Source organism: Gopherus evgoodei, chromosome 3, assembly GCF_007399415.2.
Source record: "Gopherus evgoodei ecotype Sinaloan lineage chromosome 3, rGopEvg1_v1.p, whole genome shotgun sequence".
Lineage (NCBI taxonomy): Eukaryota > Metazoa > Chordata > Testudines > Testudinidae > Gopherus > Gopherus evgoodei.
Genome location: NC_044324.1, coordinates 20,322,036 through 20,336,882, shown reverse-complemented (window position 1 = coordinate 20,336,882; position 14,847 = coordinate 20,322,036). Strand labels below are relative to the sequence as shown.

General features: G+C 44.1%; 1 protein-coding gene across 5 annotated transcripts in view; it reads right to left on the bottom strand.

Moving 5' to 3' along the window:
• PKHD1 (PKHD1 ciliary IPT domain containing fibrocystin/polyductin) overlaps positions 1 to 14,847 on the bottom strand; it is a 391,543-nt gene that overhangs the window by 330,630 nt on the left and 46,066 nt on the right. For 4 of the 5 annotated variants that reach the window (XM_030555225.1, XM_030555227.1, XM_030555228.1 and 1 more), the window contains exons 18-24: positions 14,670 to 14,760; positions 11,654 to 11,796; positions 10,502 to 10,632; positions 6,763 to 6,947; positions 5,860 to 5,998; positions 1,248 to 1,402; positions 537 to 721 (exon numbers count right to left, since the gene is read on the bottom strand). In XM_030555225.1, the coding sequence (XP_030411085.1) occupies positions 537 to 721; positions 1,248 to 1,402; positions 5,860 to 5,998; positions 6,763 to 6,947; positions 10,502 to 10,632; positions 11,654 to 11,796; positions 14,670 to 14,760 (1,029 nt within the window). The remainder of the gene's footprint in view (positions 1 to 536; positions 722 to 1,247; positions 1,403 to 5,859; positions 5,999 to 6,762; positions 6,948 to 10,501; positions 10,633 to 11,653; positions 11,797 to 14,669; positions 14,761 to 14,847) is intronic. The other variant, XM_030555226.1, reaches the window with a different exon arrangement.

The window sequence follows — 14,847 nt, the reverse complement described above, 5'->3', positions numbered from 1 at the left end:
AATAAAACTTTTGTGGAAATGAATCCTGTCAACACAGACATCCTGGCTGGGAGATTTAAGGGTGCAGCAACAATTTAGGGGGAGGGATAGCTCAGTGGTTTGCACATTGGCCTGCTAAACCCAATGTTGTGAGCAGGGGCGGCTCCAGGCCCCAGCACGCCAAGCGCGTGCTTGGGGCGGCATGCCGCGGGGGGCACTCTGCTGGTCACTGGGAGGGCGGCAGACAGGGTGCCTTTGGCAGCATGCCTGCTGAGGGTCCGCTGGTCCTGCGGCTTCGGTGGACCTCCCGCAGGAGCCGTGGGACCAGCAAGCGGCAGAGCACCCCCTGCGGCATGACGCCGTGCTTGGGGGGGCAAAATGTCTAGAGCTGCCCCTGGTTGTGAGTTCAATCCTTAAGGGGGCCATTTAGGGATCTGGGGCAAAAAAAATAGTTGAGGATTGGTCCTGCTTTGAGCAGAGGGGTGGGACTAGATGACCTGAGGTCCCCTCCAACCCTGATATTCTATGAATTGCATTAAAAGAAAAGATAATCGTACATCAATAACAATGGGCAAGTCACCAGTCATGGAGTTCCAGGTCAGTGTCCACACATCTTGGTAACAAGTGCTCACATCCTTGGTCACAGTGAAATCACTGGCATTGAAGTACTGGCCTGTGGAGTTATCTGAGTTGCTTTGCAGGAGCTTACGGAGGTGATGGGAGGAGACATGCACCGGGACACCTGGGAAGTTCATTATAAACAAGGATATCAACAGCTGTGCAGCCACAGGTCCACCTGGACAAGTATAACAGCATTAGATACACATACATAGAATCTCAGATTATTAAAGTTGGAAGGGACCTCAAGAGATCATCTAGTCAAACCCCCTGCTCAAAGCAGGACCAATCCCCACATTCATAAATGGCCCCCTCAAGGATTGAACACTCAACACTGGGTTTAGCAGGACAATGCTCAAACCACTGAGCTATCCCTCCCACATGCTTTAGAGAGTATCACTGTCCTATAACATACCTTAGTGTGAAAAAAAACCTCTAAGGGTCTGAGCTAAACCCCATAGAAGTCAGTGAGTGTCTCTCCATTCTCCTCAGTTGGGTTTTGGATTAGTACCTAAAGTATCATCCAAAAATATCCGTCCCTGCTTTGGGGCAGATAAATGGGGGACAGTCTGACAGCCCTGCCTTTGCAGGAATGTTTCCAGGGGTGATGTCCTGGCTCCCAGAAAAGGAAAGTTTCACCCTCCCTTTACCTGATATCACTGTATTGGGGAGCAGGATCCGAAAAGTCCCACCAATGGGTGGAGATGCAGCTTGCACTCTCTGAACTGTCATGCTGACATTTGCACCTTCCATGAACACAGCCAGGTGATCCTCTTCTGAGCCCTGCGAGGGCAAAGCTCCCCTGCTGGAGAGAATTGAACCATTTGAGTCAGCAGCTCCAGTGCATGATGCACAACTCCACTCCAATGCAATCAGCAGGAGTGGGAGATTGCAAGAAAAATTCAGCTGATTGCAATATCTTGAACCAGCTACTGTTCTCCATACAGAGCTAGGCAGAAAGGTGTGACATGCCCGTGAAATGAACCAGAAAGCCCCTCACAAAGGCTGGCCAAATAGCTTTTGTGCCTGTCCCAGTCTGAGTCTGCTGAACTGAACCTTAGCATTTCAACACTTGGCACTGCGATACGGCAGCATTTTCAAAGTGATGTAACATCTTCGCTCTAGGAGACCGTCCTCAGAGCTTCAGTAATATTTTGTCAAACTCTTCGGGCTACCGAACTTCGAACAGTAACAAATTAAGGCTCCCAATAACCTTTCTGTATTATCATTCCCAATGTGGGACAATGAGCACAGAGGGGGGAAATGACTTACCTGAGGTCATACAAGAAAAGCTATAGAAGAACTGGGAACGGACAACCCTGGTCCCCCAACTCTTTTCTATCTTAGGTACTTATCCAACTCCCATCACCATAGTATCCTAGGAACTGACAAACGTGTTATCCTCAGAAGACCCCTGACGAGGTAGATTAGTGCCACTATCCCCATTTAATGATGGGAGTGAAGGGTGAGTCTGCCCTGGTGCGGGAGATGTAATTTCCAGTTCAGGTAGACATACACACACTAGCTTTGATCAAGCTAACATGCTAAAAATAGCAGCATGGCCACAGTGGCACAGGTTGTAAGATGGAGTAGCTGCCTTGAGTACAATCCCACCCTCGACCCTCTGTACCTGCTCTGGCACTTTGGGGGCTACACTACTATTTTTAGCATGCTGGCTTTGTCTAAGTTAGCAGAAGTACCTTTATCCTACCTGGAGTTACACCTTCAGCTTGACTGTGGGCATATCCTAATTGACTTCCTTGATGTCTTGACAAACTGCATGCCTTTAACGTCCCAGAGTAGTGCTCTAACTGACAAGGCCCACCCCCAGCCCTAAGTTTTAACCACAAGACCATCATCCTGCTTAGTTTTGGCCAATGTTTGTACAGTGCTTTGAGATTCTCCTGGTGGGAGGGGTTACAGAAGAGCAAAGCAATGTCAGACACTTTCACAAAAATGATCTCCAAACAAGGAAGCCGACTACGATCCAGATGTGCTTTGAAAAGTAACACGGTGCCTTATCATTGTAACTGTTCTTCGAGATGGCTGCCTGCAAGGATCCATGCTGCAAGTGATGTGTATGCACCCCATGGAGTTTAGATCAGCAGCGTCCTTTGGAAGTGTTTAAGGACCAAAGCAGGGAACACTCATAGCCCTGAGACACTGCTATTCCAAGCTCACATGGTCATGGTACATGCATCATCTGCAGTGGAGGACAATGGAGGTGATCCTTAAAGAACAATGTTTTTATGCTTCACAGTTATAATTTTGTCTTCTTAGTAGTTAGTAGTAGTAGTATTATGGTAGAACTTAGAAGCCCTAGTCCTGGACCTAGACTCCACTGTGCTAGACGCTGTACAAATAGAACAAAAGGACAATCTGTGATCCAAAGATAAGCACATTTGCTATGCCAAAGGGATAAAGAAAAGAGGTTGGAGTGATATTTGTTCACGTAGCTTTCACAAATGTGCTCAACATCTCTATGCATCTGATGATGGCAAGGACAAGTTATCTATATTGCTTACAATATAGACTGATCGACCTGCAACTTTAAGATTGTTTTCAAAAATTCACCACTTTAAGTGTGGTTAGGGAAAAACAAATGTCCTTGGTGGCACAAGAGTGTCACCATGTGGTGACTTGTATGAATATCAGCTATATAATTCCCTAATTAAACACATTTATTCTAATTCCTAGATTTTAAGGCCAGAAGGGACCATTAGATCAGTGGGTCTCAATCTTTCCAGACTGCTGTACCCCTTTCAGGAGTCTGATTTGTCTTGTGTGCCTCCAAGTTTCACCTCACTTAAAAACTACTTGCTTACAAAATCAGACATAAAATACAAAAGTGTCACAGCCTACTGTTACTGACAAATTGCTTATGTTCTCTTTTTTGCCATATAATTATAAAATTAATCAACTGGAATATAAATATTGTACTTACATGTCAGTGTATAGTACATAGAGCAGTATAAATAAGTCACTGTATGAAATTTTAGTTTGTACTGACTTCGCTAGTGCTTTTTATTTAGCCTGTTGTAAAACTAGGCAAATATCCAGATGACTTGAGTACACCCTGGAATACCTATGGGTACCCCCAGGGGTACACATACCCCTGGTTGATAACCACTTCATTAGATTATCTAGCCTGACCTCCTGTACAACACAGGCCAAAGAATTTCCCCCAGTTGCCCCTGTATTGAGCCCAAAATTTGTGTCTGGCTAAAGTCCATCTTCCAGAAGGATATCTAGTCTAGATATGAAGACATCAAGACTGGAGAATCATAGTTTGTGCCAATGCTTGGCAACCCTCACAGTTAAAATTGTGTGTTAGCTCAAATTTGAATTTGTCTGACTTTATCCTCCAGGCATTGGTTCCTGTAAAGCCTTTCTCCACTAGATTAAAGAATTTTTTACTACTCCCATAGAGAGTCTCCCTGTGTCAGTACTTAGATATTAATCAAGTCACCTCTTAATCTTTTTGACAAATAAATTGATTGAGCTCTTTACGTCTCTCATTGTAAGGCATTCTCTCCAGTCCTTGAATCATTTTTGTAGCTCTTCTCTACCCCTTTTCCCCCTTTTTAACATGCTTTTTACAGATGTTGACACCAGAAATGGACATCAGTATTCCACCAAACAGCTCACACGCAAAAGTAAAATCCCCTCCCTGGTGCCTATCCACTATTCCCCTGTTTATATATTTAAAAAAAAAAAACCAGAATTCAGACAAAGCTGAATTTATCCACTCAGCTTTGTCCGTGCCACATAGATATGGAACTTCTCTTTCTCTCTGTAAAGTGAGAGTGTAAGGCAGGGGTTCTCAAACTGGGGGTTGGGACCCCTCAGGGGGTCGCAAGGTTATTACATGGGACGTCACAAACTGTCATCCTCCACCCCAAACGCTGCTTTGCCTCCAGCATTTAGAATGGTTTTAAATATATTAAAAAGTGTTTTAATTTATAAAGTCACACTCAGAGGCTTGCTATGTGAAAGGGGTCACCAGTACAAAAGTTTGAGAACCACTGGTGTAAGGGGAGATCTACTTACAAGTGAAGTCACATCTAGGCTGTACCTATCTACAATGCTACGAAACTTGGCTGGCTTTGCATTGCAGACAGGGCTGTACTGTGTTTTAACCATGTTACCAAATCATTTGAGAGCCTTGAACTTTGAAGGAGTGTAGCAGGAACAACTTACACTGAGCAGATAAGGTCTTGGGAGTCCCCCATAAAATATAAACTGGATTGTTTCCATTTCTCTATTTTTTCCTCCTTGCTGACTTAGGTTGCATTTCTTTAAAATCCACGAGTCTGATTTTCAGAGGTACTGAGCCCATGCAGCTACTATAGATTTCAGTAAGAGTTGTAGGTGCTCCTTTCTTTGTCTGTCTGTGATCTAAGTAGACAAAACTCTTTGGGGCAGAGACATATGTGTGTGCATAGCACCTACCACAATGGGACCCTGATCTCAACTGGGGCTCATGGCTGCTACTAGAAATACAAATAAATAATAATAATAATAATAAGCTGATTCATAATCACACACAGAGTGCCAGTCTTAAAAAATAACACTAAAAAAATAAATAAGAATGGCCCCTCGCTATGAGCTGTGAAAACAAACTGCACTGCTACATAGGACACCAGGGTGAACTGGACCTGGGAGGTCATGGAGGAGTTCTTTGTTGTGTATGTAAGGTGGGATGGGGTGGAGTGTGTTTGGCTGGTTTTTAAGAGATTGAGCCCAAATCATAAAATCCAGGTCTAAACTCCCTCAAAGTTCCAGGCTGTTCAGACTCTGTGCTCCAGTTCAGCATGGAGATAAACCAAGCACAACATTCCAGTCTGGAACCAAATTCTCCCAAAGTTTGGGATTAGAAATTCAGAATTTTTCTTTTAATCTAAAACCTTACAGTTCTCTCTGTTCTATTTAGTCCAGGGCCCTGCCATACTGTTAACAAGTTGGGATTTCTGGTGACAAGGGCCTCTGTCTGGTCCCCTTCGAGAATGGCTGAGGCAAGATGAGACCTTCTAGCAAAGGGTCGGATGGAAACTGAACAGAAGCAGAAACATCAAGCACTTGTGAGTGAAAAAGATTAAGAATTCCTAGGAACAGCAACACAGGAATTGCCAGACTGGGTCAGACCCGAGTTTCATCTAGTCCAGCATCCTGGCCCTGGCAGCGGCCAGCACCAGCTGCTCCAGAGGAAGGTATGAGAATCTGTACTAGGCACATGCAGGATAACCTGCCTCCAATTCCTACCTCAGTGACAGAAGAGGGAGATTGCTGCCACAGCCAGCCACCAGAAAGGACACATTATAGGTTGGGGGAGACCCCACCACAGACACTTCTTGGATAACATTTCCACCTGGACGAGCTGGTCTGGAATCCTTTTGAAAAACTGAAAGGAAAATATTATTATTCATTAGAGTCACTGTTCTTTTATTTCAAAACTTCAAAGTCGTTTCCGTTTCAGAACTGGATAGGCACCCACTTGGTGGTGTTTCTTCAATATGTCTCATAACATTGGCAACTTCTTATCAAAAATGTCAGTGAATTGTTTTATTTACTGAAAATCCAGCATTTTCAGGGAGCTAAAAAGGGTCAACCACCATTTTTGAGACAGTAGAACCTCAAAGTTACAAACACATAGGGAATGGAAGTTGTTCCTAACTCTGAAATGTTTGGAACTCTGAACAAAACATTAGGGCTATTCTTTCAAAAGTTTACAACTGAATATTGACTTAATACAGCTTTGAAACTTTACAGTGGAGAATAAAAATGCTGCTTTCCCTTTATTTTATTAATAGCTTTACATTTAACACTGTACTGCACTCTATTTGCTTTTTTATTTATTTATTTTTCCCTCTCTGCTGCTGCCCGATTGCATACCTCTGGTTCCAAATGAGGTGTGTGGTTAACTGGTCAGTTCGTAACCCTGGTGTTCACAACTCTGAGGTTCTACTCTAGATGTTTTCAATGAAAACAAAATAAATTTAAGTTGATGGTTTTTCAAGAAACTTTGTTTTCAGAAAAATGCAGGGTGGTTTTTTTCTTTGTATTTTTTTAATGAAAAACTCTCTCTCTAAAAGCCAGATCATTTATTGATATTTTTTAGGGAAGGTAGTGCCTAGAACACCAACAAAGAGAAAGGAATTCAATTACCAGCTATGTTTCTATCCGAGACAATAATTTCATCAAGGTAAAACCAGCTAGATGTCTCCTCCTCTCTCTCAGGGATCAGCATATCGATCTGATGCACAAACACCGATGAGTTGGCTTCAAGGTCCCGGAGGGATTCAGAGCCGTTCACACAGCACCTCCAGAGATCAGCACATGTGAACTTCCAGCTGAAAAGGCATTCAGAGTACATTTCACTAATAGCCAGCTTAAGGGATAGGTGTGTCATAACCTTAGTCCCAGATTTGGACCTTAGCGTCCAAAATATGGGGGTTAGCATGAAAACCTCCAAGCTTAGTTACCAGCTTGGACCTGGTACTTGCTGCCACCACCCAAAAAATTAGAGTGTTTTGGGGCACTCTGGTCTCCCTGAAAAACCTTCCCTGGGGACCCCAAGACCCAAATCCCTTGAGTCTCACAACAAAGGGAAATAATCCTTTTTCCCTTCCCCCCTCCAGGTGCTCCTGGAGAGATACACAGACACAAGCTCTGTGAAACTACACAGAGTGACTCCCCCTCTCTGTTCCCAGTCCTGGAAACAAAAAGTACTTTCCTATTCCCCCAGAGGGAATGCAAAATCAGGCTAGCAAATCCAACACACACACAGATCTCCCCTGATTTCTTCCTCCCACCAATTCCCTGGTGAGTACAGACTCAATTTCCCTGAAGTAAAGAAAAACTCCAACAGGTCTTAAAAGAAAGCTTTATATAAAAAAGAAAGAAAAAATACATACAAATGGTCTCTCTGTATTAAGGTGACAAAATACAGGGTCAATTGCTTAAAAGAATATTGAATAAACAGCCTTATTCAAAAAGAATACAAATCAAAGCACTCCAGCACTTATATTCATGCAAATACCAAAGAAAAGAAACCATATAACTTACTATCTGATCTCTTTGTCCTTACACTTAGAAACAGAAGACTAGAAAGTAGAAACTACTTCTCCAAAGCTCAGAGAAAGCAGGCAGACAGAAAACAAAGACTCAGACACAAACTTCCCTCCACCCAAAGTTAAAAAAATCCGGTTTCCTGATTGGTCCTCTGGTCAGGTGCTTCAGGGGAAAGAGACATTAACCCTTAGCTATCTGTTTATAACAAGGTGAGCTAGGCAGCTGCCTAAATCTTATACCCAAGTGGGTGCTAATATGACGGCCACCATCTTGGCTGACACACACTGAATTGAATCAGAGACCTCCAGAGCTATAAGCATGAGTCGCTACAGCATGAGTTAAAGCGTCATGGCTTCTCTAGCGTGGGGTTTCAACAGCCTTGTCTTCTCTGTGGATCAACACAGAGTAGGACTGGTTACGCACACTCACAAATGGGTTACACAAAGACGGGGCCTACCTCATGTTCAAATTGTTTTAAACAATACCAAAAATATCTGGGCCTGTTTGACATGCAGCAGGGATTTCCCAAGCTCCTCCTGTATGCCCAGAGCATTTTAAGCCTAGAATTCCAAGCCTCTGCAGCACAGAGAGCTGCATTCTCACCTTGCCAGGTACTCAAGGGCTGTACCTAGTAAATCATGGATTTCCAGAAATAAATGCAACACCACAGCCATGCTATTGGCTCACACCTCTCTGCCTTGAGAAACATAAACCGATTGTTGCTTAACTTGACTAAAAACCTCCATTAATCAGCTTTTCTCTTACCCTGCAGATAGGCAGAGAAAGAGTGGCTCACAGCTGCATTTCATGGCAAATGTATCTTCACTTGTTGTGCTACATGTCACTTGCCCATGCCTTAAACCTTCATGCCAGCTGTTGCAATCCTCACCACCAGGGCCGGTGCTACCATTTAGGCGACCTATGCAATGGCCTAGGGTGCCAGAATTTTGGGGGGGCACTATTTTGCCGGGGGGGGGCGGCACATGGGTCCAGTGGACCTGCCGCAGGCATGCCGGCAGACAGTCCGCTGCTGGAAAGGCTCCGGTGGAGCTGCTGCAGTCATTTCGGTGGACGGTGCGCTGGTCTAAAGGCTCTGGCGGACCTACCGCAGTCATGCCTGCAGCAGCTCCACCAGAGCCTTTCCAGCAGCAGACCGTCTGCCGGCATGCCTGCGGCAGGTCCACCAGGGCTGCGGGGGGCGGCGAAATGGCCATCCGCCTAGGGCGTCAAACTCTGGCACCGCTCCTGCCCACCACCACCTTGGAAGCACTGTTGCAACTATACAAAGGATCCTGAGGGGTTGTGGGTGTATAGCAGATGTCAAATGCTCGTAATGCGTATGGCAATATTCACCGAGAGCCAGTCCTCTCAGCTAGCGCAAAAAGGAAATCTGGGTAAGAATCTTGTCTCTACTAAACACAAAGAGGACATATTAAATTAACAGCCAGATTCAACCCTTAACCATTAGAAAACCTAACGAGCACAACAGAATGTATCATACCAAACTAGACCACTTGTCGACCTAGGGCAGTATCCTATCTCCAAGGACAGCCAATGAAATAACTTTAGATTAAATAAGGGTGAGCATTACATCCAAGAAATATCTTTGCTGAGTTCCTGGTAAGGACTTTTGTTTGCCCCAGCATAAAGACAGACCCCTGGAGAACACATCCCTGGCCTGGCACAGGATATAGTGCACACTGAGATAGGACACTTGCCAATAATCAGTCAGCTCCAACGCAGACCTCTAGTCAGGTTGTATATACCCACAGTGGCTAGCCTTGTATAACTCAGCATTAACGTAGTGCATTGACTCCAACAATCCAATCATCCAGGACAGAGTGGTGGGTTAAGGCGGAGTAGCAGCAACATGCATTCTAAATACTTCGTTGAACTCAGGGATGCAGGAAAGTATGGCGGGAAATAGCTTAATAAGCATCAAAAATAATTAGACATACCTAAGAATGGCATCTGCAGGTACATTTGTTAGGATAAAAATCACAAGGGCTACCACTCCTATGTGTGTTTCCAGGAATATGCTGGCTGACAGATGGGGGTCAAGAAGAAATGCTATAAGTTCCTAACTATTTCTGAGATTAAGTGCTGTGTAGCCACTACTCAGAGTCTTTCCCGTTACAGCAACTGGCTTGTGGTGTTCATTGTCAAGGCACCAAGAGGATGTCTACTCTGCAATGAAACACCTATGGCTGGCCATTGCTTGAGCTCACAGGGCTGGGGGTCACATGGCAGTGTAGACATTCAGGGTCAGGTCTGGGACCCTCCCTCCTGGCAGAGTCCCAGAGCTCCAGCACAAGCCCAGAGTTCTACACTGTAATTAAATAGCCCCGCAGCCTGAGCCCCACAAGCTCAAGCCGGCTGATGTGGGCCAGCCATGAGTTTTTAATGGCAGTGTAGACACACCCTTAGAGGCCTTCAGGGAGGGGTATTATTACGATTACCGTGTCCATGTGTAACGTACTGCTTAAATGGCTTGTGACTGGTCAGTCTCCAGTGGTAGCCCCACAAGGAAGATAAAAGCTTTGCTACTCCATGTGGCTGTTCTCTATTTCAAGGGGTAAAGGTCTTGGAGGGGACAGTGCTGAGTTCTATTGCCAGCACTCAGTGTGTACGGTTTTGCTGATGAACACAACAGGCAAGCTGTTCGGATGGATTAAACATGCATATCTCTAGTGGCTTCCATGGGGCTATGAAATTTTACACCAGCAGAGGTGCTGCCCCTATGCTGGTGTGTCTACAGCACACAGGTTTGTTCTCTTAGTGGGGAGGAAGCCATTTGCTGAAACTATACTACATGTATCCTTGTACTGGGTACCTTTCTGGGCTGGTCTCATTCAGACTCCACAGGCAAGTAAGATTCTTCTTCACCATATTTAGAAAGGTGTTGATATAGGACACTGAAACATAAAGGGTATCGCTCACATAACCTTTATATGCAAAGCACACCTGAGAAAGAGGAAGGAAAACAATACATTATTGATGAAGGTTTATATTATGGTCCAAATCCAACCCACACAGTTTAGGTCTGTTTCTTGACTTATGTGAAATGAGCTGCTGCTTTTAGTCCGATTTCTTGTGAAAAGAAGTTTACACTGTAATGCCCACTATCTTGACTGATAGTAATTGGCACTGCTGCTGGCATCTCCAACATTAAAAAAAAAAAAGAGACTAAAATGGGCATTTAGAATGAATTGTCCCTTCCCACTACACAGAGGCCATCGCCATAATAATAATACAACCACGCAGCTTTTATGTAGCATTCTACCAAGGAGGGCAGCATTATCCCCATTTTACAGATGGGGAAAATGAGGCATAGAGAAGTAATTTGCCTAAGGTCATCCAGCAGGCTAGTGGCAACAGTGGAAATAGAACCCTGGTCTGCTGAGTCTCCTCCCAAGGCTTTATCTAGTATGGTACTGAGAGGGGAGAGAATACCAGACTGGAAATCAAATGACCTGAATTCTATTCCTAGCTCTACCACTCCCTCCTTAGTGAGCTTGTGCAAGTCACAAACTCTTTGTGCCCTAATCTGTACAGTGAGGATGATGCTTACCTATCTTTATAACTGTACTATGAGTTCTATGGGTGCAAATCACTACAAGTATTAAGCATTACATTGGTAGAGACAGCCTCTCTAGGCAGGGTTGCAGCACATTAATGAAATAGAATGGAGCAGCTTGGACTGGCACTGACCCCAAGGCACATCCTCTGGTTATCTCCAGAACACATCAATTTCCAGGGCTGTCAATCTATCGCCTTTAATAAGCAATAGAGGTTATGGATAAATAAGGTTTGCTTCTTCATGGCCCAGGAATATATATACCTAAGACACAATCTTACATGGGTTTGGGGAGAAGGGAAGATGGCCTCAATTTCCTAATATGTCTTGTCCATCTCTAATTTTATAACGTTATTTGGTTCTTGGTACTTTCCTCCATGTTTTGCCCTACTCAGGGAGGCTACTTACATGTGTGTACTCAGTGAGGTTGTATCTTGGTAAGATTGATGGAGACATTTTTACAAGATGTTTTGGCCTGTGAATACTGAACCTTCCACAAAAGGGTTCTGTCCAGCTGGCAACATGTCCCTCAGTGGCAGGGTCTCTCTGGCCTAACAGTGGTAAAAATCAAAGAGGTTAGATGTTTGAAAAGGATTCAGAAATCCATGGAGGAGCTGGACACTCAAATGTCTGGTGAATGCAATCTTGTGCCTAAATTTGCCTGAGCAAATAAATGATGCACACTTGCAAAGCAAGCATTTGCACATGCGTGTGCCCAATGAAGCATACCAAGGAGGTGCACACACTTTAGATACACAAGTACAACGGTCACCATAACAAACTGAACCAGGGATCTTGACAGCTGAAAGCATGAGTCCCTGCAGCTTGATCTAAAAAGCCAGTCGTTGTAGGTGAGAGAAGCCCCAGATGCACCTCCCTAGTGGATTAGGCACAGAGTCACATGTAATATACAAACCTGGACAAGTGAATTACAGATGCAGATCAAGCATGTTGTGATAATTGGAGCTCCGTATTTACCCTAATTGTGACTTCAACTGAGAAGAGAGAGTGAAAGTTCATAAAGTGTTACAATAACCTAAAAATATTGATGGGGAATGGTGCAGAAGGGAGACAGACTGATTTGGGCTATATAAGAAATGCCTACCCATAGATCTCAAGGACTTCTTAAGATCATGCCTGGGGCACAAGAGACGCGTGGAACTGGAATTCAGTGGCTCAAAATTGGTGTTTCAGCATTTAGGCCTAATTGGTGGACAAAATAATGAGATGTTGAGCTATTCCACACACCATTCCCCTTCTGGGGGCCTCAAAAAGATTTTTTTTTGCGGGGGAAACTGATGGATGGGAAGGCTGAGTGACTGAAAGACAAGAGAATGAGTAGGCATGACCTTCTTCATCATGACTGCCCCCCATCTCCTGGGACCCCAGGATCCAGCGTGACACAACTGTGCCTTCTTCATCCTAATCCTGAGAAGCTTCCTGACTAGACCAGGCCAGAGATAGGAACCCAAACGACATCACCCCCTCAACCAACTCTGGCTAAATCCCAAATACCATCTGGAATGTGAGACTGTCACCCCCCCACCACACACACCCCCCTTGTGCATCCTTTTCCTTCCCCACTTTATTTCTTCTCCTTCGTATCTCTCTCCTTTTGCCTTCTGTTTAAGAAGAGTCTTGCTTAGCCAGCCAAAACTGTATATTTTGCAATCGCGCTGTGAGCCTGCGACCAGAGGGATAGTTAAAAGCAATGCCCTAAGCAGCCCGATGCTGGAATGCGGGTCTCAGAGTGGCTGATAAAACCATGTGGTATGCCGGTGTTTCTTCAGCAGTCAGCTTGCAAGTGAAAGTCAATGCCAGAGACAGAGGCAGCCTTTTCTGTCTTTGCTGTTCTTTTCTTTCCTTGTTTGTGTGTGCCTTGGTTTGTCTTCCAGGCAATGGGATCGGGCTAGATTCAACAACAGCTCCAGCCCATCTCAACTAATTTTTTCTCTTTTCCCCCAAAAGGACAGTTATTAGCATCTGCAATCCCATCTATGGGACTCTCAAACAGGGCATTTTCCTTTTAAAGCCTTTCTCCAGCTGAAGGGAAAAGGAGAGGCCGTATTTAATACTTCAAATTTCAGATGCTTTTTCTTTTCTGTATTTTTAATAAAGGGTTAAAACAATTCATGGTGTGTTTGCCATGGTACTAAGCAGGCTGATTTATCTGAATAAGAAACCCCAAACCTTCTTTAAAACCATTGAATATTGGACAGTGACTGGGTCATCTTAACACCTTTGACCTTTTGGGTCCATTTATTATAAATTAATACAAAAGGTATCTCAGAGACTCATAGACTTTAAGGCCAGAAGGGACCATCGGGATCATCTAGTCCAGTGGTTCTCAAACTTTTGTCCTGGCGACACCTTTCACATAGAAAGCCTCTGAGTGTGACACCTCCTGATAAATATATAAAAGGTGTTTTTAATGTAACATCATTATAAATGCTGGAGGAAAAGGGGAGTGTGGGGTGGAGGATGACAGCTCGTGACCCCCCATGTAAGAATCTTGTGACCCCCTGAGGGGTCCCGACCCCCAGTTTGAGAACCCCTGTTCTAGTCTGACCTGCTGCACGTTGCAGGCCACACAATCTCACCCACCCATTCCTGAAATAGATCCCTAACCTCTGGCAGAGTTACTGACGTCCTCAAATCATGGTTTAAAAACTTCAAGTTACAGAGAATTCACCAAAAAGAATAGGAGTACTTGGGGCACCTTAGCGACTAACAAAGTACTCCTGTTCTTTTTGCAGATACAGACTAACACAGCTGCTACTCTGAAACCAGGGAATTCACCATTTACACTAGTTTAAATCTGCAAGTGACCAGGACCCCATGCTGCAGAGGAAGGCAAAAAAAATCCCAAGGGTCTCTGTCAATCTGACCCAAGGGGAAATTCCTTCCCGACGCCAAATCTGGTGATCAGTTAGACCCTGAGCATGTGGGCAAGACCCACCAGGCAGATACCTGGGAAGGAATTCTCTGTAGTAACTCAGAGTTCTCCTCATCTAATATCCCTACTACATTAGAAACAGGCATGCGCACATACCTACCTTTGAAAATATGGTACTGGATAACTTCACATGACAGTGGAACTTCCATAATATGGTACTTTATGTCCCATAGTAAACTATCCCAATGTCCCTGCTTATGTTTGTGTAATAAAGCAGATTGAGGGGAGGAGAGGAATCAGTAATTAACATATTAGTAATACTGTTTTTAATATCAATTCAACAGTTCATTCCTCCTTAAACTCCCTCACTATAACACACACACATTATTAATAAACCAGGAGGAAAATAAATGGTGTAAAACCATTAAGAGTATAATACCTCCTGCACCCTGCAAAGGTCTTTTTTAGCACATAAGGAGAAACCCCCTATTACTGTAAGTGTCACCTAATTTTTTTTAAAAGCATTACCTTCCTCAAATCCATTCCGGAGAAGGAATTTAGCAGACAATGGCTCAGTTTCACATTTTACTGAAAGAAGCTCCTCTATCACTGTTTGGACCTACAAAAAATAAAAATAAAAAAAAATATTCACAATATGATCATTTTTGTTTAACTGTGTAGTAGAGAAGGCTGAGATGCTCATAAA